The sequence below is a fragment of the Lactuca saligna genome, chromosome 5, assembly GCF_052625555.1.
Source record: "Lactuca saligna cultivar CGN05327 chromosome 5, ASM5262555v1, whole genome shotgun sequence".
Classification (NCBI taxonomy): Eukaryota; Viridiplantae; Streptophyta; class Magnoliopsida; order Asterales; family Asteraceae; genus Lactuca; species Lactuca saligna.
Window position 1 is genome coordinate 164,876,870 of NC_136421.1, and position 26,207 is coordinate 164,903,076.

A 26,207-nucleotide genomic window follows, 5' to 3' on the forward strand; every position below is an offset into this window, starting at 1 on the left:
AATAAATAATTATTAAATTAAAAAAAAAAACAAATTTAAAAATGGAAAATAAATACCCAAGGGCATTACAGTCATTTCACTATTCAAGGGGACCAAAAACGCAATGGAACTAGCTCAAAAGGACCATTAATCCAAAAAAGTCTTGGTTTGGACTAAAATACCAAAAAAATGCATACCACAGGGACTATTTTTGCAATTTTGTCATATATATATAGGGTTAAGTTCATTTGAGACAGCCTAATTTTGTGAGACCGTGAGACGCATTTTTTTTATTTTTATTTATTTATTTTTATTTTTTTAGTTAATTCAAGTTCCGAAAATAATATTTAAAAAAAGAATTTTTGGATTTTTCCATTTATATTTCATTTTAAAATTATTTTTAGATTTTATCTGACGGTCTCAGAAAATTAGAATGATCTCAAATAAACATATATATATATATATATATATATATATATATATATATATATATATATATATATATATATATATATATATATATATATATATATATATATATATAGAGAGAGAGAGAGAGAGAGAGAGTTAAATTAATATCATCAAATTAGTAAAATTCATCAAACGCTCGGTTGCCAACGTCCCACATTGGCACTTGAATATATGTACATCTGTGTCTATTAGTTACTATTAAATTGGTAAATAATGTGACAAAAATCAATTATAAGTTATTATTAAATTAAAGTGTCTTACAACTTGTTATGCATAAGGTGCCGTAAGATAGGGCAAAAAACTAATATGAGCTTTATTTATACATGTTGTGCTTGTCCAAAGCCAATAAATAATGAATGACAATTAAATTTGTACAATAAAATTTTGACGAATTTACACATTTAATCATTCAAATATTTTATTTGCGTAATATCTTATTAAACTTTAAATTTACTTGTTAAATAGAAGTACAATCTCAAAATATAAGGGTTTTTAGGTGATTCTGAAGTTTGACTTGTCCACTTGGAATCAATCTAGATAATTACTTGTTTTTAAATTTAAAAGAAAAACTAAAAAAGTTTAATTAACCCTAAATTCAAATCAAAATATCACAAAACAAAGTGGAATAACTTTTTAATTTTATTGAGAAAATATAACTCTAAAAACTCAATATTGTTTTCTACATAATATCACGCATCGATATATATATATATATATATATATATATATATATATATATATATATATATATATATATATATATATATATATATAACTCAATATTGTTTTCTACATAATATAATGCCTCGATATATATATATATATATATATATATATATATATATATATATATATATATCGAGGCATTATATTATGTAGAAAACCAATATTGAGTTATATATATATATATATATATATATATATATATATATATATATATATATATATTTCTAAACTACCGACTTGTAGAATAAGACTAGGAAACTTAAACCAACTTGTTTAAGCTCCAAGTTTACTTGGACTCCAAGTCCTACACGACTTAGGATTCCAACAATCACCCTCGAATCTCTAAGTCATTCTAGAGAATTCTTCAATCCCGATCAAGCTCCGCATTTCCTTGAACTTGGTTCGAGCTAGTGGTTTTCTAAGAATATCCACATTTTGTTCATTACCGGGAATGTACTCCACCTCCACTTGTTCGCTTTCAACACAATTACGAATAAAGTGAAACCTCGTGTGAATGTGTTTACTTCTTCCATGAAATACGAGATTCTTTTTTAGTTCGATAGCCGACTTGTTATCAACTTTAAGAATCACTTTCTCTTGCGCTTTATTCATGATTTCTCCAAGCAAATCTTGAAGCCATATTGCTTGACATGCGGTCGTCGTGGCTGCCATGAACTCCGCCTCGCAAGATGATAAAGAAACGGTGTCTTGCTTTTGCGAACACCATGTAATTTGGAGATTACCTGTAGTAGAAAATGTGACCGGTTGTGCTTTTCCCATCACCCGGGTCAACATTGTGACTAATATCACTATAACCAATAAGCCGCCTTTGTCCCATCCTCTTGTACTTGATTCCGTATCCCGTTGTTCCTCGTAAGTACCTTAGAATGTATTTGATTGCACCACCATGTGATTCTCTTGGACTTTGCATGTATCGGCTGACAACTCCAACCGCATATACCATATCGGGTCTTGTTTGCAAGAGATATCTAAGACATCCTACCACCTTTCGATATTGTGTTGGGTCGATTTCGGGTTCATCTTCGGCCTTTGACAACTTAATTCCCGGTTCCATTGGAATGTGGGTCGAATTGCAATCATGTAACCCGACTTCTTTTAAAATGCGTCGAGCATATGCTTCTTGATTTATAGTCATCCCCGATTCATCTTGCTTAACTTTATTGCTAAGGCAATACATCAATCTTCCAAGATCCGACATCTCAAAGTTCTTGGACATCTCTAATTTGAACCTCTTGATCATGCTCAAATTTGTACCTGTGACAAATAAATCATCAACATAAATTGCTAAAATTAGCAAGTTAGATCCTCCACTTTTCTGGTACACTGGTTCTTTCATGCACTTTTAAAATTTCATACTCTTCAAAATCCCATCAAGCTTCGTGTTCCATGCTCTAGGTGCTTGTCTTAGACTATAGAGTTCTTTTATAAGGCGATATACTTTATGCTCGTTGCCTTTCTTTATATAGCCTTCCGGTTGCGATACTTAAATGGTTTCCTTTAATTCTCCATGTAAGAATGTCGTTTTAACATCTAAGTGGTGAAGCACCCACCCATGAGTAGCAACTAAGGTTATAAGAAACTGAATGGTTTCGATTTGAGCTACCAGGGAAAATACTTCTTGAAAATCAATACCGGGTTGTTGCATGTAACCTTTAGCAACTAACCTTGCCTTGTATTTATTAAAGGTATTGTCTGCATTTTTCTTCAATTTAAACACCCACTTGCGTCCAATTGGCTTCACTCCCATAGGCTTGTTCACAAGAGTCCAAGTATTATTCTTGTTTATCGAATTAATTTCTGCATCCATGACTTTGACTCGCTCTGGTTCTTTCTTCGCTTCTTCAACTGATACCGGCTCGTCATTGGTTGTTAGAAAGAGTTCTTCGAGATTATCAAGATCAAGCTCATAATCTTGAAATCGTCTTGGAGGCACTCTTGTTCTCGAAGGTCTTTTATTTGTAGCTCCTTGTTGAACATTATTATTTACCGGACTTGGTTGTTCATTATCTTGTACTTCCGCTCCAATCTCGTGATCCGATTCAATTGGTTCAATTGGATCATTGTTTACATCATTTCCTTGGTTGTTGTCTGCCTCGACTCTCGGATAGTCCCATGGTTTTATGATGAGCCTGATTCTTCATTGTTGGTTCCTGCTTCTTTAATCCAGTCCCACACTTTGGTTTCATAAAAAATAACGTCTTGACTCACGATTGTTTTTTGTGTTACCGGGTTAAATAATCGATAATCTTTCGTACCCGGTTCGAAACCAACATGCACTAGTGGTCTTGATCTTGCATCCAACTTTTTTAGATTAAGCGGTTCAGCTTTTGCATGTGCTAGACACCCAAATATACAAACATTTTCTAAATTCGGTTTTCTTTTATACAACTTTTCGTAAGGAGTTGTATCACCAAGGACTCTTGTGTAAACTCGATTGAATAGATTTGTAGAGTGATTTACCGCTTCTCCCCATAAGTAGTTTGGAACATGCATTGCTTTCATTATACTTCGTGTCATGTCCATTAGTGTTCGGTTTCTTCGTTCCACAATTCCGTTTTGTTGTGGAGAGTATGTGGTGGTAAAGTGGCGTTTGACTCCGTTTTGATCACAAAAAGAATTAAACTCAAGAGAAGTAAACTCACCTCCTCGATCACTTCAAAACACTTTCAAAGGCTTTCCAATTTCATTCTCCACCAAAGCTTTGATGTTTTTGAAGTGTGTAAACGCCTCACTCTTTTCTTTTATGAGATAAATCCACATAAATCGTGAAAAATCATCAATTGGTGTAAAAATATACCTATTTTAACCCTTGGTTGTCGGCGTGATCGGACCGCATAAATCACTGTGAACTAGTTCCAATGGTTGTTTTGCTTTGTATGTCGTCATAGTCGGGAATGACTTTCATGTTTGCTTGCCCACCAAGCAAGACTCACACAGTTGATTCTCATGATCAAATTGGGGTAACCCTTTTTGGACATCTTTTTCATTGACTCGAAATTAATGTGCCCAAGTCTTGCATGCCATCGCCATGTATCTTCCCTTAGTCTCGAATGAAGGCAAATAGGAACTCCAATTTGTAATTTTATTTTATAAAGGCGGTTTGGAGTTCTTTGTACTTTCATTAATAAGCAATTATCAGCATCGTGCATGGTCAAATAGTTGACTTTCATTTGAATATCACACCCGGCTTCAATTGCTTGTCCAAGACTAATAATATTGTTTTTGAGATCCGGTATGTAGTAAATTTCCGTCATCAGCCTTTGTTGACCCTTTTTACCTTGGAAAAGTATACCACATTTTCCCTTGATTTTTACACACGAATTATCTTCGAATTTAACCCTCCCGATTATACCTTCATCAAGCTCGGAGAAAAATGACCAATTTCCCGTCATGTGATTGCTTGCTCCGTTATCCAAATACCACACATCGTTGCCTTGTGTGTCATATCGAGACGATATTACCTTTTCTTCGTTTAAAAATACGGTCTCGTGTAAAATACGGTCTCGTCGGTATCGTTATATTCGACATATTACTTTCTTGTAAAATTTTAATTCGGTCCGGGCATTGAGACACAAATGACCTGGTTTATCGCATCGGTAACAAATAATTTTGGATCGGTCCTTTTTCGGTTTACTATTCGAATCAGAATTGGAATTTGGCCTGCTGTTGGACTGATTATTATTGGACCGACCATTATTAGACCTTCCTTGGGCCTGTTTTGATTTAAAGCCACTTGAGCTTGATCCACTTGACCCGTTCGACCCACAGGATCCGGATCCATTTGAGCAATTAAACCCGTGAGCATTATTCCAAGTCGCTACATTCGTTCCTTTAACATTTCTTCTCCAGTTCCGATTCGAAGTTCCTCTATCGACGAACAGGGCTTTCGATCCTTCTCCACCGTCATTTGCTTCCTTCACCCTCTCCTCGTAAGCTTTCAGGCGACCAACAACATCCTCGTATCTGACAGTCTTTAGATCAAGAACTTGTTCGAGAGAGGCTACAATATTGATGAACTTCTTCGGTAAGGATTTAAGAAATTTCTTAACCATCTTCGATTCTTCAATTGTTTCGCCAAGTGCTGCTGAATAAGACGCAATTCCGGACAGTTTTCTGGCAAAGGTATCGATCGATTATGATTCCGTTATCTTCATTCTGTCGAAGTCAGCGCTTAGGGTTTGAAGGCGGGCCTCCTTCACTCGATCGGCCTCAACATGACGAGCTTTAATCGCATCCCAGAGTGCTTTTGTCGAATCCAAATCACCGATCTGCATAATCGAGGATTCATGGATTGCCTGATACAAAAGCCCCATTGCTAGGTAGTTTTTCTCTTCATTCTCTTCTGTTCTAGGGTCAATTACACTCCATGATTTATGAATTCTTAAGACAACCTTCATATGTTGGGACCAAACTGTGTAATTTGTGGAACTGAGCATGGGACATTGAACTGAAGTCGATCTGGTTTCTTTCACAGTAACCGGAGCAGGTCCTCCGTCGCCCCCTGCATCAGCCATGTTGACCTAACTTGTCAACATGTAAGAAATTTGATCTCACAGCTGCTTGTCTCAAGCTCTGATACCAATTCAAATCAAAATAACACAAAACAAAGTGGAATAACTCTCCAATTTTATTGAGAAAATATAACTCTAAAAACTCAATATTGTTTTCTGCATAATATCATGCCTTGATATATATATATATATATATATATATATATATATATATATACATATACATATACATATATATACATATACATATATATATATATATATATATATATATATATATATATATATATTCCTAAACTACCACCTTGTAGAATAAGATTAGGAAACTTAAACCAACTTGTTTAAGCTCCAAGTTTACTTGGACTCCAAGTCCTATACGACTTAGGATTCCAACAAAATATTGGATTAGGCTTCTTCATTAACCTACAACAACATCATCTATTTCCACAACAACACCGTTCTTAAATATTTTCCCCTGGAGAAATTTCTAATCATCGATGTTACCTTCTTCAACCAAACCCCATTCAATCGATTTTACACGAACACAGTCGGTTGGAAGAGTAGAGATGCATATATATGGTCTAAGGGAGGACATCAACATCAACATCAATAGTCATCCTCCGATAAATCATTAACACTAATTTCAACAACAAATGACTTGAATCAGATAGACTTCATCGTATCCACCCCTCTTTCTCTCTATCTCACTCACAGGGAAGAACAAAAACCATATCTATTCACTCAAAATCCCTTTCATACCTCTTACTTCACTTTCTCTCAACAGTCAAACACCCTTCCATTGAAGATTTTGTTGTATTTTCCCATTAGGTTATGGAAACAGATGGCGAAGATTCTAATAAGGAAGAGAAATCAGAGTTATTGGGAATGGTTGCAGCGATGTTAAGAATGTCGAAAACTCTACTGGATGGACGGAAAATGTGGATGACAGAGAAAGTTGGAATGTTGATTGTGGGGTTGGATTTATGGGTATAATTGGGGATGCTGGTTAATGAATATGACCCATAAAGTAGTCTCATATGTATCCGAAGATGTAGAAATGGAATTGGACGACGTAGGTGTCACCTTTGATGAAATCCTGAGAAAATCAGAAAATGAACTTTTCGTTCCATGTAGGGTTTTCGCCACCGACGCAATCTAGATCGCTTCAAAGTTTGGCGTTTGAATTCACCCATGTGAGAGCGTAGGTGTGCATCCGTCGCATCATAGCCGGTGAAGGAATCTTCAACCCTTTTGTCGAGATCAAGTTTATCTCAATAATCATTGTCTCTGGTTCATCCAGTTGAGTCTCCATCTAATCTCTCTCTGTATGTATCTTGCCGACGAGACCTTTTGATGTTGTTACAGTCTCGATTAACGATTGTCGTGGAGCTGGATTTCGATTTCATGGTGAAATTTGAAGAAATAATTGGTGATAATAGTTTGTCTGGTTGTTGGGTCGTTTTGAAGGGAGGCGATGAGTATTTGCTTATCGTGGAATATGAGAAATACTAGTTCTTCAGGTAGAGTTTTGTAGCTGACATAGAGTTTGTAAGTTAAATGACTAATTGCACAAAAAAAACATTAGTGACTAAATGTAGAAGTTCGTTAAATTTTTTCGTATTATAGTGCCAAAAACCCTTATTTAAGTATGTAAGATAGTAAAATGAAATACATTTGACTTAATTAATTAAAGATTGAAAACTATTATTTGTATTATTATTTTTTTTTAAAATCACTAATAAAATATTATGTTAAAAACTTAAAATGAGAAATCAACTCTTCAAAACATTAAATTATAGTTTATATAGATAGATTATTCAAGAATGTACAACAACGACGCTTTGGCCGAGTGGTTAAGGCGTGTGCCTGCTAAGTACATGGGGTTTCCCCGCGAGAGTTCGAATCTCTCAGGCGTCGGTTTCTTTTTTTTTTCAAGAATTGCCCGAGAACTTACGGCCTAAATCCAAGCCTGCACATACCTCCATCATTGCATTCTTTTTTTTGAAATAAACCAAATAATAACAAAAACGTTTGTGTTCTTTTAGGCTTTCCGTTTTCACGTGTAAAGCATGGCGGACTTTTCCGCGCATGGGGCATAGGTATCGTGCGGCGGACTTTTCCGCGCATGGTGCATAGGTATCGTGCGACGTGTATCTGGCTACGAGCGACCACAAGAAATTTGATTGGTTAATGCTATTTCACCGGTTTTTTAGCGTACATTGTATGTATTGATCAAAGAGGTAGTTTAGACGTAGTTAAATGGATTAAAAAGAGGTAGATCGAAACTTTGAGTTTTGGTAATGGCTAATGATCCGTTTTTCAGAAAACGGGTGAAGAAGGAAAGCAAGAAGGTAAATGGGTCTAAATCATATTTGTTTTTAAATGAACGTACAACTAGGGGTGTCAATCTATGACACGACACGGTAAAAATACACGATACGAAACGAAATCGGGACGAAATCAAAATTCGAATTCGTTTTCGTGTCGTGTTTGTGTCAAGTTTAAAAAACACGACGTCGTGTCGTGTTGTGTTCGTGTTTACATATCCACACGAAATTGACACGATTGAGCATGTTTTTATCGTGTTATATATGATTAAATATGAATTAAATAAAATAATATTTATGTAATATTATCTCTGTCGTGTCGTGTTGTCGTTTTTTAATTGATTCGTTTTCGTGTTAATGAAAAAAAAAACACGACATCGTATCGTGTCGTATCGTGTCGTGTTCGTATTATAAAAAACTTTGTCTTCTCGTGTCGTGTCAGACAAAAACACGACACAACGGTCCGATTTGATAGGCCTACAACTATGGTCCCTGATATTGTATCTCTCAAATTTATTATTCTCTCTCACTTATGTTTGATTATGTTAAACCTTCAGCTATATATATATATATATATATATATATATATATATATATATATATATATATATATATATATATATATATATATATATATATATATATATATAAACTTAATACTATATTTATTTATGTTTTTATTAGAAAATGATTATTTAAGTTTAAAATTATATATATATTTTTAATTAATCTAATGTCAAAAATAAAAATAAAAAAATAAATAATATGAAGTGGTAACCATTTCCAAATAGTACTAATGTGGTAGTAAACATGTAATGGATGACGTGACGCATATGTAACAATATTTTTCTAATGGGTTAGTGTTTCTATGTTATAACATGGTGGAGAGAGAGAGAGAGAGAGAGAGAGAGAGAGAGAGAGAGAGAGAGAGAGAGAGAGAGAGAGAGAGAGAGAGAGAGAGAGAGAGAGAGAGAGAGAGAGAGAGAGAGATGATTTGATTAGGTGTTGCCTCTCGTGCTCATTACCACATTTCATAACACCACATATCATAATCGGAGACCGGAGCGGTGTTCCAGTCGTTACTAGGGTTGTTCACTATTTGAATAAATTTGAATTTTTCAATTGGACAACTTGGATTGGACTATTTGGTTCGGATATTTGAATTTTTGGATTAGTTTTCAACAAAACCAATTATTATTTTGTATTTCGGATTGTTTTTGGTTTATAAAATAAGAACCAAATAATCCAAAAAAACCGAATAAACATTTATTATTTATTTATTTATAATATATATATATATATATATATATATATATATATATATATATATATATATATATATATATATATATATATATAGTTATTTATTAATTTTGTATATTTATTTTTTTCAAATAGGTTCAAAAACATTTCGCCCGATAAAAAAAACATTATTATGCATTTTCTCTCAAAAGCTTTCGATCTATAAAATACTTAACTATAATATATATTATTAATAGTTGTTTATAAATTTCAAATCACAACCAAATAATTTGATTTCGTTTCTTGTGTAAAATTGGGTAATATTATAAGGGAAATCTACAAAACAGTTCCAATATTTTGGAAATTTTTTTAATATAATCCTAAATTTTATTTTTGGCATAGATAAATCCCGACTTCTTAAATTTTTGAATAGAAAAACACAAAAAACCGGTTAATTTATTCACTTTGGCCATTTTGACCTGTTCAACATGTCATAGTATCAAATCGTTAATTTTTCAAAATATTGAGATTTTTCTACACATTTTATGAAAACTTATATATAACTAGGTGGGGAACCTCCGCGTTGCAGGGGTCGGATGCGACAGTCTTTCAACAAAATTAAAATATGAACAAAATAACTTTAATACATATAAGAATGTATTTAAACACAAACACATAAACAGAGGACCATTCTTGCCAAAAACCACATAAGTTTACTATTCCTAAAAATGTACTCCTTTAATATATATATATATATATATATATATATATATATATATATATATATATATATATATATATAACATATTTTTACGTATTTATATATATTTTTACGTACTTTTGTATTTTTTTAAGTTTTTATATGTATATGTTTATCTTTTTCTTGGTGTATTTTAAATGTATAAACATATTTTTTTTTGCGTATTTATATATATATATATATATATATATATATATATATATATATAACTATTTTACATATTTTTTAATGTATTTTTATGTGTTATTTTTTATGTATTATGTATTTATATATATACGTATATATATATATATATATATATATATATATATATATATATATATATATATATATATATATATATATATATATATATATATAGACACACACACATTTATGTCATTTTGTAAGTTTTTATATGTATATGTTTATATTGTTTATGTATTTTAAATTTATAAATGTATTTTTAACGTATTTATATGCATTTTTAAGTATTTTATATATTTTTATTAGGTATTTTTTTTGTATTGTGTATTTTATATTTTTTTGAGTTTTTTTTATATAGATGTGTATTTTAAATATATAAACGTATTTTTAAATATTTATATGTATTTTTAAGTATTTTACATATTTTATGTATTTTATTATTTTTTTTATGTGTTATGTATTTATATGTATTTTTATGTATTTATGTATTTTTTTAAAAGTTTTTTATGTAGATGTTTATGTATTTTAAATGTTTAGCTATAATTTGTTTTATATTTATGAATTTTAAATTCAAGTCGTCTTCACCATTTCATCTAATTCGTACAACTTCTTCTAGTATGTTTAGATGATTTTCCTACGTACTCACATTTTTAAGCTCTTCCCATTAGTTTATCTTAAAATTAAATATCGAATGGGAAAAACTTAAAATATATTAGTATGTTGTAAAACTATATAGACATACTCGAAAAAGCTTTGCAAATTAGATAAAATGGTGAAGACGATTTGAAGTAAAAAATACATAAAAATGTAAAAATAATACGATTAAACATTTAAAATACATAAAAATACATAAACATCTATATAAGAAAACTAAAAAAAATACATAAATATGCAAAAATACATATAAATACATAATATATATAAAAAACACATAAAAGCACACAAGAAATATGTAAAATATTTAAAAAAAAATACATATAAATACGTAAAACAATACGTTTATACATTTAAAATACATAAATGCACAAAAACATTTATATAAAAAACTTTAAAAAAAAAATAAATTAATACGTAATACATAAAAATACATAAAAAAATATATGAAATAGTTAAAATAGATATAAATACGTAAAAAATATGTTTATAAATTTAAAATACATGAACATCAATATAAAAAGCTTAAAAAATATATAAATACGTAAAAGTACATATAAATGCATAATACATAAAAAATAACACATAAAAATATGTGAAATGTTTAAAAATACATATAAATAGGTAACAAAATACGTTTATACATTTAAAATACATAAAATTACATATAAAAACTTAAAAAATACACAAATACATAAAAATAGATATAGATATGTAAAAATATGTTTATACATTATATAAAAATTTTGACAATATTTGCAAAAAAGTTCCATTATTTTCGTAAAATTAACAATTTGGTTCCATGACTTACTGACATGTCAAAAAGAGCTAAAGTGAATAAATTAATCGGTTTCTTGTGTTTTTCTATTCACAAGGTGAAAAAGTCATAACTTTTTTGTTCAAAAAATAAAATTTAGGATTTTATTAAAAAAATCCCATAAGATTGGGACTTTTATGAAGATATCCCATATTATCATTATATGTCGTTTTAAAATGTTTTGTTTTTTGAAAACCAAATTATAAAAACCGATCCAACTGAATTGTAATTGGAACCGATCGAATTTGAATTTAATTTGGACTATTCGGATCCATGTTTTGAAAACCGAAATCAATTTGAATTTACTTGATTGAATCGGATCAAACTGATCCATCCAAACGAACACCCATAGTCGTTACCATGGCATTGAGGTGCCTCCACGTAGTAAAAAACGCCCCTCTACGGCCCATACCAAGTAGTCTTAGCCTTATGGGGACATCTTTCTTTCATTATCTATTAGAAAACTTCAAAATATTATATATGAGAAATAAACTTTTCAGGATCCACGATCACACATGCAAATACAAGAACAAAAGCAAAAATATGTTTTGTGCCCATTAGGTGCAAGTGAGTATGCCAAATGGGTTCGTGAAGTTGCTGAAAAAGTTGGATTTAGACCTGAAAATAATATCATTATAGGGTCTGCATTAGATTACATGTACTCAAAATGTGAATGTATTGATGACGCATGTACCATGTTTGACAAAATGCCTGAAAAAGAACGTATGCTCTTACAGCTCGTTAATTCTTGGATTCGCAATGCATGGATTATGGATATGCACAAAAAGCAATTAACTTGTGTGAAAAGATGGTGAAACGGATGTGAAACCAAATCAAGTAACATTTTTAGGAGTCCTCACAGCTTGTAGCCATGGAGGTTTAGTAAAACAAGGTCAATATCTTTTTAAAGTAATGGAAAAAGACTATAATGTAGCCCCAAATGCTGACCACTATACATGCATGGTGGATCTTCTTGGAAGGGTTGAACTCATTGATGATGCATATGATCATATAAACAAAATGCTCATTTTTCCCCACACGGGTGTCTGAGGAGCTTTTCTTAGTTTTTGTTGTATTCATACGAACCCTAAAATTGCCGAAATTGTTGCGAATCATTTATTTGAACTCGACCCAAGTGCTATAAGACACTATATACTACTCTCAAACACTAATGCTTGTGCTAAAAAATGGAATGATGTTTCAAGAGTTTTAGCGTTGTTTAGATCCAAGGGTTTGATTAAGAATCATTCGTATAGTTGGGTAAAAGGGGCAAAAGGGGTAATTCACGAGTTTCTTACGAGTGACATGGGTCATCCTAGGAGTTTGGAGATCAAGATAGAGTTGGAGGATCTTTTGTGTAAATTAAGGTTAGATGGGTATAAGCTAGTTTTGAGTTGTGTGCCTTATGATGTGAGTGAGTGATGATGAGAAGACAAAGATATTGTGGGAACATAGTGAAAAGTTGGCATCGGCGTATGGATTACTTGGTGATCCAGGAATCATTAGGATTGTGAAGAATATAAGAATATGTGGAAATTGCCATGTGGTTATGTGTGGGGCTTCGAAGGTAGGGAGGTTGTTGTTAGGGATAACATGAGATTTCATCATTTTCATGATGGTGTATGTTCTTGCAATAACTTTTGGTGATCATGTCAAATTACAATAAAATTTAAATGTTTAATTACATATTGAAAAGTGTGTGTATAACACAAAGAAAGTACTAGTTAGAACTTTGGCTTGAGTTTGACATGTTTGGTTGTAAAGTTGTTATTTGATTAAGGAATAAAAGAGTTAACTAATTTTGATGTTTTTGTGACAATGGACCTGCTATATATTAAGTTAGCTTTTAACCTAATTTTCATCAAACCGTTAAACACTTAGAAATGAATATGCTTTTTGTAAGGAAAACAATTTCTAACGGTTTGATTAAATATTGATTCTCATAATCATAATGCAAATATTTTTACAAAGTCATTAAGTTTTATTCTAACATATTTTTCTACTTGAAAAACTTATTGGAGTTTGGATGATTTTCAAAAGAAAATAATCGGTTCAGTTCCGATTTTGTTCATTTTCAACAAGTATTTTGTTCAAAACTAGTTGTCACTTGTCAGGGTCCAAAACCTGACCGGTTTCGGAAAAAAACGATAACAGAATTTATGGATATAAAAGAACTGAGAATAAAACCGAATTAGTTGTTCGGTTGAAGTTCGGTTCCATGGGTATTCTGCTCACCCTTGAAATCTAAAGATCATTGGAATTTTTTTAATTTAAATGGATAGTTTTGATGATTTACAATATTTCAAAATCTAAAAATTTATACGTTTCAGGTCTACAGTTGTTATTTTGTAATTGGTTTCAATAACATAAACGTGCATTCATCATAAAAAGAGACGATTACAATACATCATACATTACACCTTAGTTATATTGAATGAAGTGAAGAAGTAAATACAATACTTGCATTTTATGAGATTCTAGAAGTGAATATCCATCCAGCAAAGTGCATGATGATCCATGAAAACTTTTTTCATAGAGATATATTAATACCACATTCTATGATTATTAGTTACCCATATTTATAATCATGAATCAAAATTGGTAATTAGTGCAAAAATAAAGGAAAGTTATCAAATTTCTGCAATGCTTTAAACTTTAAAGTTTGTTTAAACCAAATTTGGTAATCACTACTACTTCCTCCCTCTGTTGAGCCTCTGCAAGTGATAATTGAGGGTTCCCCAAGGTTTTCTTTTTTTGCCACTCTGCAATGCAAAATAATAAGAAATATGAAATATGAAATGAAAATTATAGAAATTTATTTTTATGAGGAGGAGGAGACCTGGGATTCCAAACAGGTGTCTAGTAGTTGTCGTTGACGAGTGCATTTTTCATCAGAGTTATGATTAAGTGACAAACACCCAAGAAATGTAATCATATCCTTCATACATGGTTTTGAAAGTCCACCAAACTTCTTTGCGTTTATATGCAGCTCACCAGCTTTTCGCCCCATCTTCGGACTTTAATCAGATCTACAACCAATAACCTAAATTGCATTCAATGTATCAAATAAGCATCTAAAGAATTTAATTGATAATTGAAGCACAAACATATACACAATTGGTCTTAGAGGGTGTTTGGCAAAGTTCACATTCACATTCACATTCAAAGTTCTGATTTCAGATACAGTAGTCAATTATCATTTCAAAGTTCTGATTTCACATCCACATTCAAAGTTCTGATTTCATAACCAAAAAATCAGTGCAAATAGACAGCAAGTTGCAGAAGATGGAAAAATCGACAGCTCCAATTAAAATAAAAAAATCGACACGATAGAAATTCAGATAACCAAATATCGACACAGCACATGGTTTTGATGCTAGAGAAATCGACAGCAGCACAAACACGAAGGAAAGCGGAAAGAGAGGAACAGATGGCGACTCACGGTATCTTACCTGTGGCTGCGACGATCTCCGTCCGGTGGGGAGGAGAAGGCTAACGGCGACGAGCAGGGGAGGGGTGCGATTCACGGTAGACAACAGCAGCAGCGATGAACAGATGCGATGGAGGACCGATGAGCGATGGAGGCGTTCTTGTGTCGACGTTAACTTTAGGTTAAAGGGGGTATATTGGTCAATTTGTTATAGGGTGAAATAAAGAGTTTTTGACAAAATTGCAAGAATTATCCATGTGGTTAGGTCGAAATTGTCACTTTTTGTCAAAAGGGTTTGGACTAGCACTCATGGTTTAAAGGTTTTTATTTTATTGTCATTTTGGTCCAATTTACTTTTAATTTTTTTTATAATGTCAATTTTACCCTTGGTTTTTGTTTTTTTAGTTTATTTATTTATTTAAATATTTTTATATTTAAAAGAAAATAAAAAAGAAAATACATCTCTCTCTTTCTCTCTCTTTCAATGGTACCACCGTCGCCCTAACACTGCCATCGCTACCTGTTGAAACCATAAGTCTAAAAACTCTACCTCAAAGGTTGTTATCATTCAGGCCACCCGAGTTCCCCCCAACAAAACTTTGCTTTCAATCCCCACCCTCGTCTTGTTAAGGCACCATGAGTCCACATTCAATTGAAGCAAAATCTCCAAAATCAAAATGAAAAATCGTTGACAGGTTCTTTAACTAATCTGCAACCCAGTCGTTGCACAGGTTCGTCATTAGAGAAATTGATTGATAAAGTCATCGCCGCCACCACTACAAACCCTAGCTTCGATCTATGTGTCGCTTGCCTAAAACTTTAGGGTTAGGTGTTTGTTGCAGGAGCTTCGATCTGAAATCCTAATGGAGGAATAACTTTGATTGACAGTTCCAGTTTTTATAAAATAAATTAGGGATTTCATAACTTCTGCGTTGGCAATCGGTGGTTTGTTATCGTCGTTGAAAGATAGATTAAGTAGCACTGTAATGACGTGCTCTTGAGTCCAAGGAACTACATGCTCTTGTACCGGCGTGCCCTAAGCGAACTTCAACCGTGGTACCGGAGGCGGTAGTCATTGATTGCATTTTGTGGTTGATTTTGGTCTATAAACCATAGGTTGAAGATTTACCGTGGTACCGGAGGGTGTGGTTGGGGTGGGTTTTCCAGTGACACTAAAAATCGAGCCACAGATGGAGAAGATGAACTGAGAAGTGGGTGGTGCTGTAAATCGATCCGGAATGTGATGAAGAACACAAACATATATAAAAACAGATGGAGAAGACGAACATATCAGAAAATAGATGGAGAAGACTAACCCTAGATATGATTTCTCATTCTCTTTTCTCCATCTCCATTGACAACTGACAAGTTCAACAATTTATTATGGGTGTTTTTTTTGTTCTTGGTGTTTTTTTATTCATCTGGACAATTTTCAGGAAGAAGAAGAAGAAGAAGAAGAAGAAGAAGAAGAAGAAGAAGAAGAAGAAGAAGAAGAAGAAGAAGAAGAGAGAGAGAGAGAGAGAGAGAGAGAGATTTTCTTTTTAATTATAAAAATATTTAAATAAATAAATAAAACTGAAAAATTAAAATCCAAGGGTAAAATCATCATTATAAATAAAATTAAAGTAAATTGGACCAAAGTGGTAACAAAACTAAAACTTTTGGACCATTTGTGTAGCACCTGGTTCCTGGTATGTAAATCTTATTTGAGTATTTTCCATTTTTAGCCTTGGACTCGGCGAGTCATAGATCTGACTCGCCGAGTAGAGATGGGACACGTTTAAGTTGGCGACTCGACGAGTCCATATCCTGGACTCGGCGAGTCACCGCTGTTGGATGAAACCCTAAGTTTCAGGGGTTTGCACCCTATTTAAACATCATATCCGCCCCATGCCAACCCCCATTCACCCCCAGAGCTCCCAACCCTCGTTTTAAGCTTGTTCCTTGAGAGTTTGAGGCTATTGTGTGTGTTCTTGAAGGTTTTGAGGCAAGAAGGGGAAGTAGATCAAGAGGAAGGAAAGGAATCCAGACATCTTTGCACTCTTTCAGCAATTTCTTTGAGGTATAATATGTTTTTCCCCTGTTTCTATGTTTATTACTTCATGAAAGTCATTCTTGAGCCAATCCCCAAGTTTGTATGTGCAAATTATCTCGTAATAGGCTGATTGGCCCTTAGAACTAGGCATGGTTGAGCTCCAGGAGCTCAGATCTGTTGCCTTTATGGACCCTCATTGCATGAAGACCCTAGATCTACCCTCTTGAGTACATTTTGAACCCTAAAACCCTTATGGGTGAATATCTACACGTAAAGTTGGAAACTTTACGTGTGATTCGTGTTCTAGGAGTCCAGATCTGTGAATGGCATGGACTGGAATCGAGCAAATCTGTGTATTTAGTAGGTGCATGGCAACGACTCGGCGAGTCGTTCATGTGACTCGGCGAGTCTGCTCGCGAGTCTCCGAGTTTGTCCCCTTTTCGTAGTGTCGAGTGTGCAGTGAGTCACGGGGTGTGACTCAGTGAGTTGGAAGCTGAACTCATCTATGGAGGAACTCGGCGAGTTGATTCCCTGACTCGACGAGTTCAAGGCAATCTCCTTAGATCAAGAACAGACTCGGCGAGTTGTTCATACAACTCGGCGAGTCTCCGCATAAGTGTTCATCGGATGAAGATGAACTCGACGAGTTGTTCATACAACTCGGCGAGTAGGATGAAGGACTTGAATATTAGTTTAGAAGAAGAACTCATCGAGTCATAGCCTAACTCGACGAGTAGAAACGGGACTCAGGACAATCGTCTGGATAGGGACTCGGCGAGTTGGAGAGCCAACTCGACGAGTCGGGTCAATTGAAAGTTGACTCTGACTTTGACTTAGGGCTTGACCAGGGGTAAAATGGTTATTTTACCCAAAGGACAGTTAGCAGTGTTTGATTGAGTATGTTGTGGGAATTGCAGCCGGAGGATTTCCGGAGCAGCAACAGTCAATCAGTTCCCAATCAGTTCAGCAGCTACTTTGAGGTGAGTCACCTTCCAGTAGCGGTGGGTCTACGGCCACAATGCCGGCCCACCAGTAGGAGTCGTATGTTAGATGATTGTCTTTGTGATATCATCTTGGTTGCTACTACCTGTTATGTTATATGTTAGCATGATACGTTATATGTGATAGTAGTAGAGTTCGGTTGTTAGGACCGAAGGGTAGTCAGACACCCCAGAAATGTCTGACAGTATGTGATGATATGTTTGTATGTTGGCCTTTTATGTTATGCGATAGAGGTAGTAGGAGGGGACCAGTCCCCGAGGATCGGTTGTTAGGACCGATGGGTAGTCAGCACCCCAGAATGGCTTGACATGGGTAGTCAGCACCCCAGAATGGCTTGACATGGGTAGTCAGCACCCCATAATGGCTTGACACGGGTAGGACGGCACCCCAGAATGGCCGTATGGGTAGGTCGGCACCCCAGAATGGCCGTACCGAGTAGTCAGGCACCCCAGAACAGCCTGACAGTATGTATGTTATGTGTTTGTATGGTATGTGGTACGATGGGGGAACTCACTAAGCTTTGTGCTTACGTTTTACAGTTTTGGTTTCAGGTACCTCTTCTTCGAAGGGGAAGGAGCTGGCGCGGTAGCGGCACATCATGCACACACTCTGGTTTCCGCATTTACGAGATTCACTGGGATTTGTACTCTGATATTTTGATGGGTTGTATGGTTTGGCTTTTAGACATGGTTTACGTTGTGTTATGGTTTGATCAAACAATGTTTTTAATTGTTAATGTTTTCTAAAGAATGTTTTTAAAACGAAATTTTCGGACGTGAAAATTGAGTCGTTACAATTTGTAGTAGTCCAAACCTGTTTGGCCAAAAGTAGCAATTTTAAACATACCACAGGGACCATTCTTACAATTTTGTCAAGAGTTTTTGATGGTTAAGGATAAATGACTTACTGAAATTGATTTACCATGACATCTCTTATATGGATTAATTTAAAAAAATATATATATAAATATCAAAATATTTAAGAATTTTGAATTTATAAAAAAAAAAATAAGAAAAAATAATGAATTATTATCATGAGAACGTTTGTTTATCTTTTAAATTTAAATAAATAACCAAAATAAACTAATAAACTTTAATTTGGAAATTTTGAAATAAGAAGCTAATTCCATTAATGAAATTGATATTTATTTATTACTATATTTATTGTAATTATAACATTAAATATTATTTGGAATTTATTAAAATAGAAAAACTCATAAAATGACATGTAGAAAAAAAATTAATTTAAAATAACTACAAAATTAAATTTGAAAAATTAAATGGCAGTATGATATGTAGAAAAAAAAAAACTTTTACCAGTATTTATTAAAGTAAATTGGAAGTGTCAATCAACTATAAGTTGTTTTTAAAAAAAGTTTTTATCTAAATATTCTTTTTTATTTATACGGGTGGAAAATGATAATAAATCAAAAAAAAACTTTTTTTTAAGCTTTGCCAAACATATTCTTAGAACCAAACCAGAATCAAGAAACAAGGAAAGAAAGAAATTACATGGAGATTGAGTGGTGTGTGGAGGGAAGTGGGAAAAAAATTGGGTTTTTTACCTAATCCTAGCAAACATAAAAAAAAATATTTACACTTTTAAACATATTTACCAAAAAGTAGTAAAATAGTTGCAGGACCATATTTTTAATTTTTATATAGTAAAAATAAAAATGGATTGACGGTTTATCCATCTCTCTCCTCGTCTTATTTTTTTATTTTCGCCGGAACAATACATTTACTTTTTTTGCTGTTAAACTGGACCATCAACCCTTAATATTCCTCAACTCCTCCAATTAGTGCTCAGTACATTAAATAAGAAGACGTCAAGATGCCATCATCGCCGATAGTAATGGGTTATATTTGTTTTTTGTGTCTTTTTTAAAACAAAATGGGATCCATGAATCATTATTGCTTGGTGATGTTTATTGGCATACTTCGAATGTTACCGATGGTGCTTTGTGATGTTATTGGCATACCTTCGTATGTATCAATGATGACCCGTTGCATCTCCCTATACGGGCTGCCGGCGAAACCTATCTCTCGTGCGTGAAAACCTTTTAATCTCATTTGTTTCTACAACTTAAAAGAGGTGGATTTTTTATTTTTCAATAAAACAGGTGTGCCTACATTGATAGACCCTTTAGAGGATGTTTGGTTTAACTTTTGTGTGGGTAAAAGTCCTTTTTGGAAAAGAATTTTTTGGAAAAGTTATTTTTTAAAATGTGTTTGGATTAACTTTTGAAGGGAAAAGTTAAAAGTTAAAGTGTTTGGTTTAACTTTTATATGTAAAATGACAAAAAAGGACATGTTTACATATTTACATTGATTTACTACTTTACATATATTATTTTATATAAAAAAAAATTTTAAACACATATTATAATTTTATAAACATTTTATTAGAAAATATAAAATATAAATTTCTTTTAAAATTTTTCTAATTTTTTAGATTATACCATGAAAATATTAAAATTAGTACGTTCATACAAATTGTAAATAATTTATAAGAGGATTTTTTGTATTAGACCATGACAATATTAGAATTACGTTCATATAAATGTAAAATATAAATTACGTTCATACAAATTAAAATATTTCTAATTTTTTGGATTAGACCATGACAATATTAAAATTACGTTCATACAAATTGTAAATAATTCATAAAAAATATCATAGATAATACTACATTCATCTATGTAATGTGATTATATCTTGTGCAATAATATCCCGTCTCGCTGCCATATATAAATCATCATTACTCGTGCGACGTGTACTTGGACCTTCTTCATAAACATCACTACCGGTATCACCTCGTACGGGATTGTAGGATTCTTGTTGTGCCCTATTAAACGCTTCATCAAACCTACCAACCTTTCGAATGTAGTTATGGATCGCCATCGATGCTATCACAATTTTCACTTGGTTCTTGTACTTGTAATTAACATGCATGTCTCTTAATAACGCCCACCTAGCTTTCCACACTCCAAAAGTTCGTTCAATGATATTTCGCAATGATGAATGGAGATAGTTAAATTTCTCTTTCGGTCCACGAGGTTCTCGAATAGCAGTCATGTGTCCACGTCGAAAATCTGGTAAATGATAACGAATATTTGTGCCTTTGTATGGAGCAAGATACCCTCTCGTATTTGGATATCCAGCATCAACAACGTAATATTTATCTGTAAATAAAACAAACATTTATTATTCGTTTCAAACAAGTAGTAAAAACATAAAACTTGTATTCCAAAAAAAAAAAAAAAAAAAATACTAACCACCCGTTGGATAGGGAAAATTAAGATCTGATCTCTGTAAGGCTTCATTGAAAATTCTTGTATCATGTGCAGTCCCCTCCCAACCGGCCCAAACAAATGTAAAGCACATGTTAAAATCACAAACAGCCATTATATTTTGTGTTGCATATCCTTTTCGACCAATGTATTTCACTTCATCTTTTTGTGGAACCGATGCCCTAACGTGTGTCCCATCTATAGCACCAATGCAATCCTTCAAATTCAAAAATATATCATAAATAAATTATTTGTTAAAGTTTGACTACCAAGAAAATAAACATTGGATAATACCTTGAACATTGGATAATACCGAGGGTTATTTAATATATATTCGGGAACATCATCATTATAGTTTGCATCTGGCTTGATGATGTCGGCACTCAGTTTTAGCACGGCTTCCAAAACTGTATGGAAATGCCTGTGAATCGTTTCCCCTGAATGATTAAAAAATTCTTGCACAAATCTATTGCTACACCCATGCGCCAAAGTCATCAAGAATATTCCTACAGACTCCTCTATAGATACTTTTCGGGTTTGTTGTAACCCGTAATTTGTAGTAAGATCTAAGCATAACTGTCTAAAAACCGGTACGTTGAGTCTAAACAACTCATAACAACGTCTAGGATGGCCATTTAGTACTTCTGTAATAAACATGTGCCCTGTGGGATCTGAAGTGTGACATGGTGTACGTAAGTTACGAGCGAGTATTATCCCTTTCAAAGCTAATCCACATAACATTTCAAATTCTCTATCCTCTTCCATTACACATTCTTCATTATCATTTGATGAATTAGAATCATCACTATCCATCCTACATAATACAAATAAAATGATGTCAACCATTAACACATAACATAAAGTCAAACAATAACACATAATATAAAATGTCAAAGGACAACACATAATGTCAAAGGACAACACATAATGTCAAAGGACAACACATAATGTCAACGGATAACACATAAATGTCAAAGCATAACACATATGACTAAATCATTATTTCATAAGTAACTTAAGAAACTCCATCTTGGCTTCGTCAGTCGTTGGAAACATAAAAGCTTCACGGTTTTGCTTTTTGGTGAAGACAAACAAGGCTTGTGAAAAATTGTTGGACCCTTCACGAAAATCGGGGAACTTGATGACAATGGCCATGCAATCTGCTATTGTTGGGGACGGATTATTTTGTGGATAAGTTTGTGTGCTTTTTGATGATATGGCATCCAATAAAGCATCAACTTTTTCTTCATAAATAGAATTTTTACTCTTGGTTGGACGGTTGTTGGAAACAAACTTAGACCTCTTCCTTTTACTTGAACTACTTTCATGGAGACTAGTAAAAAGAGGCTCATCATCATCTAAATTGATTTCATCACTATCTCCTTTGCCCTCCATATTTTCTTCGTTTGGATTGCTATTGTTTTGAAATTGTAATGGAGTCATAGTCTGATCTCCAACGGCAACAGAATCCCGAAACAAAAAAGCATATTTCTCATCAAATATGCTCAAATCTGTGTTCTTAAATTTGGCATAATCTTTATTCTCCTACAAGACAAAAAGATATTGTAAATCAAATATGTTCAATCTATATGCAATTATAACTTAAAATAATTAAAAAAAAAAAAGTAACCATACCTTTATTTTCTCCTCCCACCACTCGGGGGACGCATCTACTAGGCTTCTCGTCCCACCGAGTCCGGTTTCAAGTCTCATTAAGTGGTCATAAAGCTTCCACTCTTTTTTCATGTTCTCCCATTTGTTTGTTAGTTGTTTTTTTTTCAAGGCTATAACCTGTTTTCTCCTTAATACGTCTTTGTATATTTCCCACCCAATTTTATCAAAGGAGGAAGTGGGTTTACGACCTTTTTTTTTTCAATCAAGCACGAATCAACAAACACCATGAAGCTACGATTATCCCACCCAAATTTTGGTTTTTTCATTTTTAAAGATGTTTCACAATCAACATTTGTAGTGTTGTTTTCATCCATTATCTGTGAATACATATAGTATTAACATTTAAGCAACAAACCAATTTCATTAACCCTTCTAAATGATTTCATTATTTTATCAAAATTCTAATCAAAATAGAAAAAATAGATTAATATAGTCAATTTCGCTTAAACCTATTTTGGCACACCAATATTTTCAACAAAGAGAAACTTGTATTGTTTGTAATGTGGATGAAGTATATAAATAAGTGATCTCACAAAAGACATTTAAGATGGTATTTAATATGCTTATTTTGCAACAAAATGATGTACAACATGATCCCATATAAGATGGTAAAAACTAAAAACCCTTTAATATTTCTTGTAATTTATTGCTAACTTGAAAAGTAAATTCATTTTTGTTTTTCAATCAAAATAATTTTATATGACATATAGTAAGCAACTGTAAATGGATTTTATATGATGAAATTCTGTTTTCATTTTTGAACAGTAATTTCATTTTTGTTTTTCAATTCAAAATCCATTCTAATAATCCAGATTCTCATATTTGGGTTTGCTTATGATGAAATTTTGTTTGTATGTTGACTTTGGAAGTCAATTCCCAAAATCTTGCAACACAAAATCGATGTGAACTTTTTTGTTCAAATATATAACTCTATTGCTGTAATCCAATATCTAATGACAATAACATTTTGGTCTCAAAACACGACATTGAAATCGGAAGGAGCACAACAAATCAATTTCACAGCAAATAAATTTCACAGCACATCATTTACACAGCAAATCAATTACACAATATCAATTTCAGAAATCTGAAATCAAATTGAAAACGAAAATCAAAAGGAAATCGGAAATCGGAAATCGGAAATAGACAGCAACATCTGAGATCGGAAATCACATCGGAGATCGGAAATTGAATAGAAACAAACCTGTTCGCGGGGTTGCAGTCGAACGATGTCGCCGGTGTTGCAGGTCGCCGGTGTCGCCGGTGTTGCAGGTCGCCGACGTCGCCGGTGTTTGTTGCAGATCGAGAGGTCGAGATGCGAGAGAGAGAGCGTGAGCGGAGAGAACAAGAAGAAACTATGAAGAATGTGACGTGAATGAATGTGACGTTAATTAGGGTAGATAAGGGCATATTGGTAATTTCCAATTTTTAGTTGCTGAAAAGTTAGAAAAAGTCATGTATACGTGACTTTTCAAAAAGTCTCAAAATACCCTATGGAAAAAGTCATTTATAAAAGTTATTTTTACCTTACCAAACATCTTTTTGGACTTTTTCCAAAAGATAAAGTAAAAGCCATTTTAAAAGGCAATCCAAACACCCTCTTACTGTATTATTGTAAATAATTTTGAAAGCACGGTATTTTGGTAAATATTTTTTCAAAACTAGTGAAGTATCTCTGCTTGAGATCGAATATGTATTCATTTCAATTAACCCAAAAGAATTGCAGCTTGTTAGAAGGAATAGCAAAAAATGCAAATCTACATTGCAATTAATTTGTTACTTGTTGCCTGTAATAGGTAAATAAGTCTATATGTTTTTTGGGGTCAAGCTTTCACTTTGATTCTCCTCTATCATCGTACTTCATTACAATCATACTTCATTACACCTTCTTTTTAGTTCTCCAACTCCTTGTCCACAAAACTCTACAACAAATACCAAACTACTTAATTTATTTGTGTATTATATTATAGCATTCTACTTTAGTAAAGGTAAAAGGTACATAAAAATTAAAGTATGTTGCCCTTAGTGGTAAGAAAATGCAAGTATATTTTTATGTGTGTGTTATGTTAATTCAAAAGTTTAGAATGACCATCTAGTATGAAAGGAATTACATAAAGGGCTTCCTCAAGAGAAGCTGCATGTAACGTCCGCAGATTCGGGTCGGTCAATTTAGAGGCAATAAACATCAAAAAACAACTTTTTGATAGAAGATTATTTAGAATAAATAATCTTAGCTAAGTTATACTATATGTAGCAATGGTTTCATATATATAAAGAACACTGAAATCCGAGTTATAACGAAGAAGTTATGATTTGTCGAAGTTTTACGGTAAAACCGGCACGACACCAGGAATCATAAAAAGTGAATTTACGATAAAATACTTTTTAGCCTTAGCGATCTAAACGAAAGTTGTAGTATACTTCAAACCGAGACCATGCATCAAAAGAACGTCCAAATCTGATTTCGTATGAGGAAGTTATGATTTTTCTAAAATTTAGCATAGTAGTGCACAAACCGAAATTCGAATTTTAGATCGATCAATTTTTAGCCAACATAACCTAAACGAGAATCGAATATCTCGTTAATAGGAGCTCAACGATATAAATACAGTCGAAAACGGACGTCAGTTGAAAAAGTTATGAATTTTTAACGGATTTTAACTGTATAAATCTGTTAAAATATACCTTTAAAAATAAAGTCAAAACTAGCCGATGAAGTCTAAACGAAAGTTGTATATTTTGTCGATACCTACGGGTAGATATAAAGAACGTCAAAAACGAAGGTCGTATGCAAAAGTTACAGATTTTAGAAGATAATTGGTTTTTGGAGTAACCAGCGAGCGACACGTAGCGCGATCTGATCCACTCCTTCCTCACCAAGGCTTGGCACCAGATGATGACTCCTGGTCACGAATGCCCAACATTCAGCAAGGGAATGCCCCGCGTTCGAACCAGACTTAACCTATAAATAGAGGCGCAAATCACCCTAAAAACTCATACATTTCCCATTCTTTCTCTCTCAAACACCCCTCTCAGCCCCTCCCATTCCATAGCACTTCCCGAGTGCTAGAGGCGAGTCC

At 33.2% G+C, this 26,207-nt stretch overlaps 1 protein-coding gene, 1 non-coding gene and 2 pseudogenes across 5 annotated transcripts; 2 read left to right on the forward strand and 2 right to left on the reverse strand.

Annotated features, from left to right (window-relative positions):
* Positions 1-1,915: 1,915 nt before the first annotated feature.
* Positions 1,916-5,633, reverse strand: LOC145045920 (uncharacterized; annotated as a pseudogene).
* Positions 5,634-7,543: 1,910 nt separating this feature from the next.
* TRNAS-GCU (transfer RNA serine (anticodon GCU)) lies at positions 7,544-7,625 on the forward strand. The gene has a single exon. It is a non-coding gene; the product is annotated as a tRNA-Ser (tRNA).
* Positions 7,626-12,209: 4,584 nt separating this feature from the next.
* LOC145045921 (pentatricopeptide repeat-containing protein At5g44230 pseudogene) lies at positions 12,210-13,341 on the forward strand (annotated as a pseudogene).
* A 931-nt stretch (positions 13,342-14,272) lies between these two features.
* Positions 14,273-15,313, reverse strand: LOC145046639 (uncharacterized). Of its 4 annotated transcripts, none has more exons than XM_078994922.1 (3): positions 15,147-15,313; positions 14,534-14,723; positions 14,273-14,456 (listed from the first exon to the last, which is right to left on the reverse strand). In XM_078994922.1, exons 2-3 carry the CDS (start codon positions 14,702-14,704, stop codon positions 14,385-14,387), a joined length of 243 nt encoding a protein of 80 aa, XP_078851048.1. In that variant the 5' UTR covers positions 14,705-14,723; positions 15,147-15,313; the 3' UTR covers positions 14,273-14,384. The 4 variants fall into 4 exon arrangements, with proteins under 4 accessions (XP_078851048.1, XP_078851050.1, XP_078851049.1 ...); XM_078994924.1 differs by having other exon boundaries at positions 15,137-15,313; XM_078994923.1 differs by having other exon boundaries at positions 14,534-14,737; positions 15,137-15,313.
* Between the last annotated feature and the right edge of the window lie 10,894 nt (positions 15,314-26,207).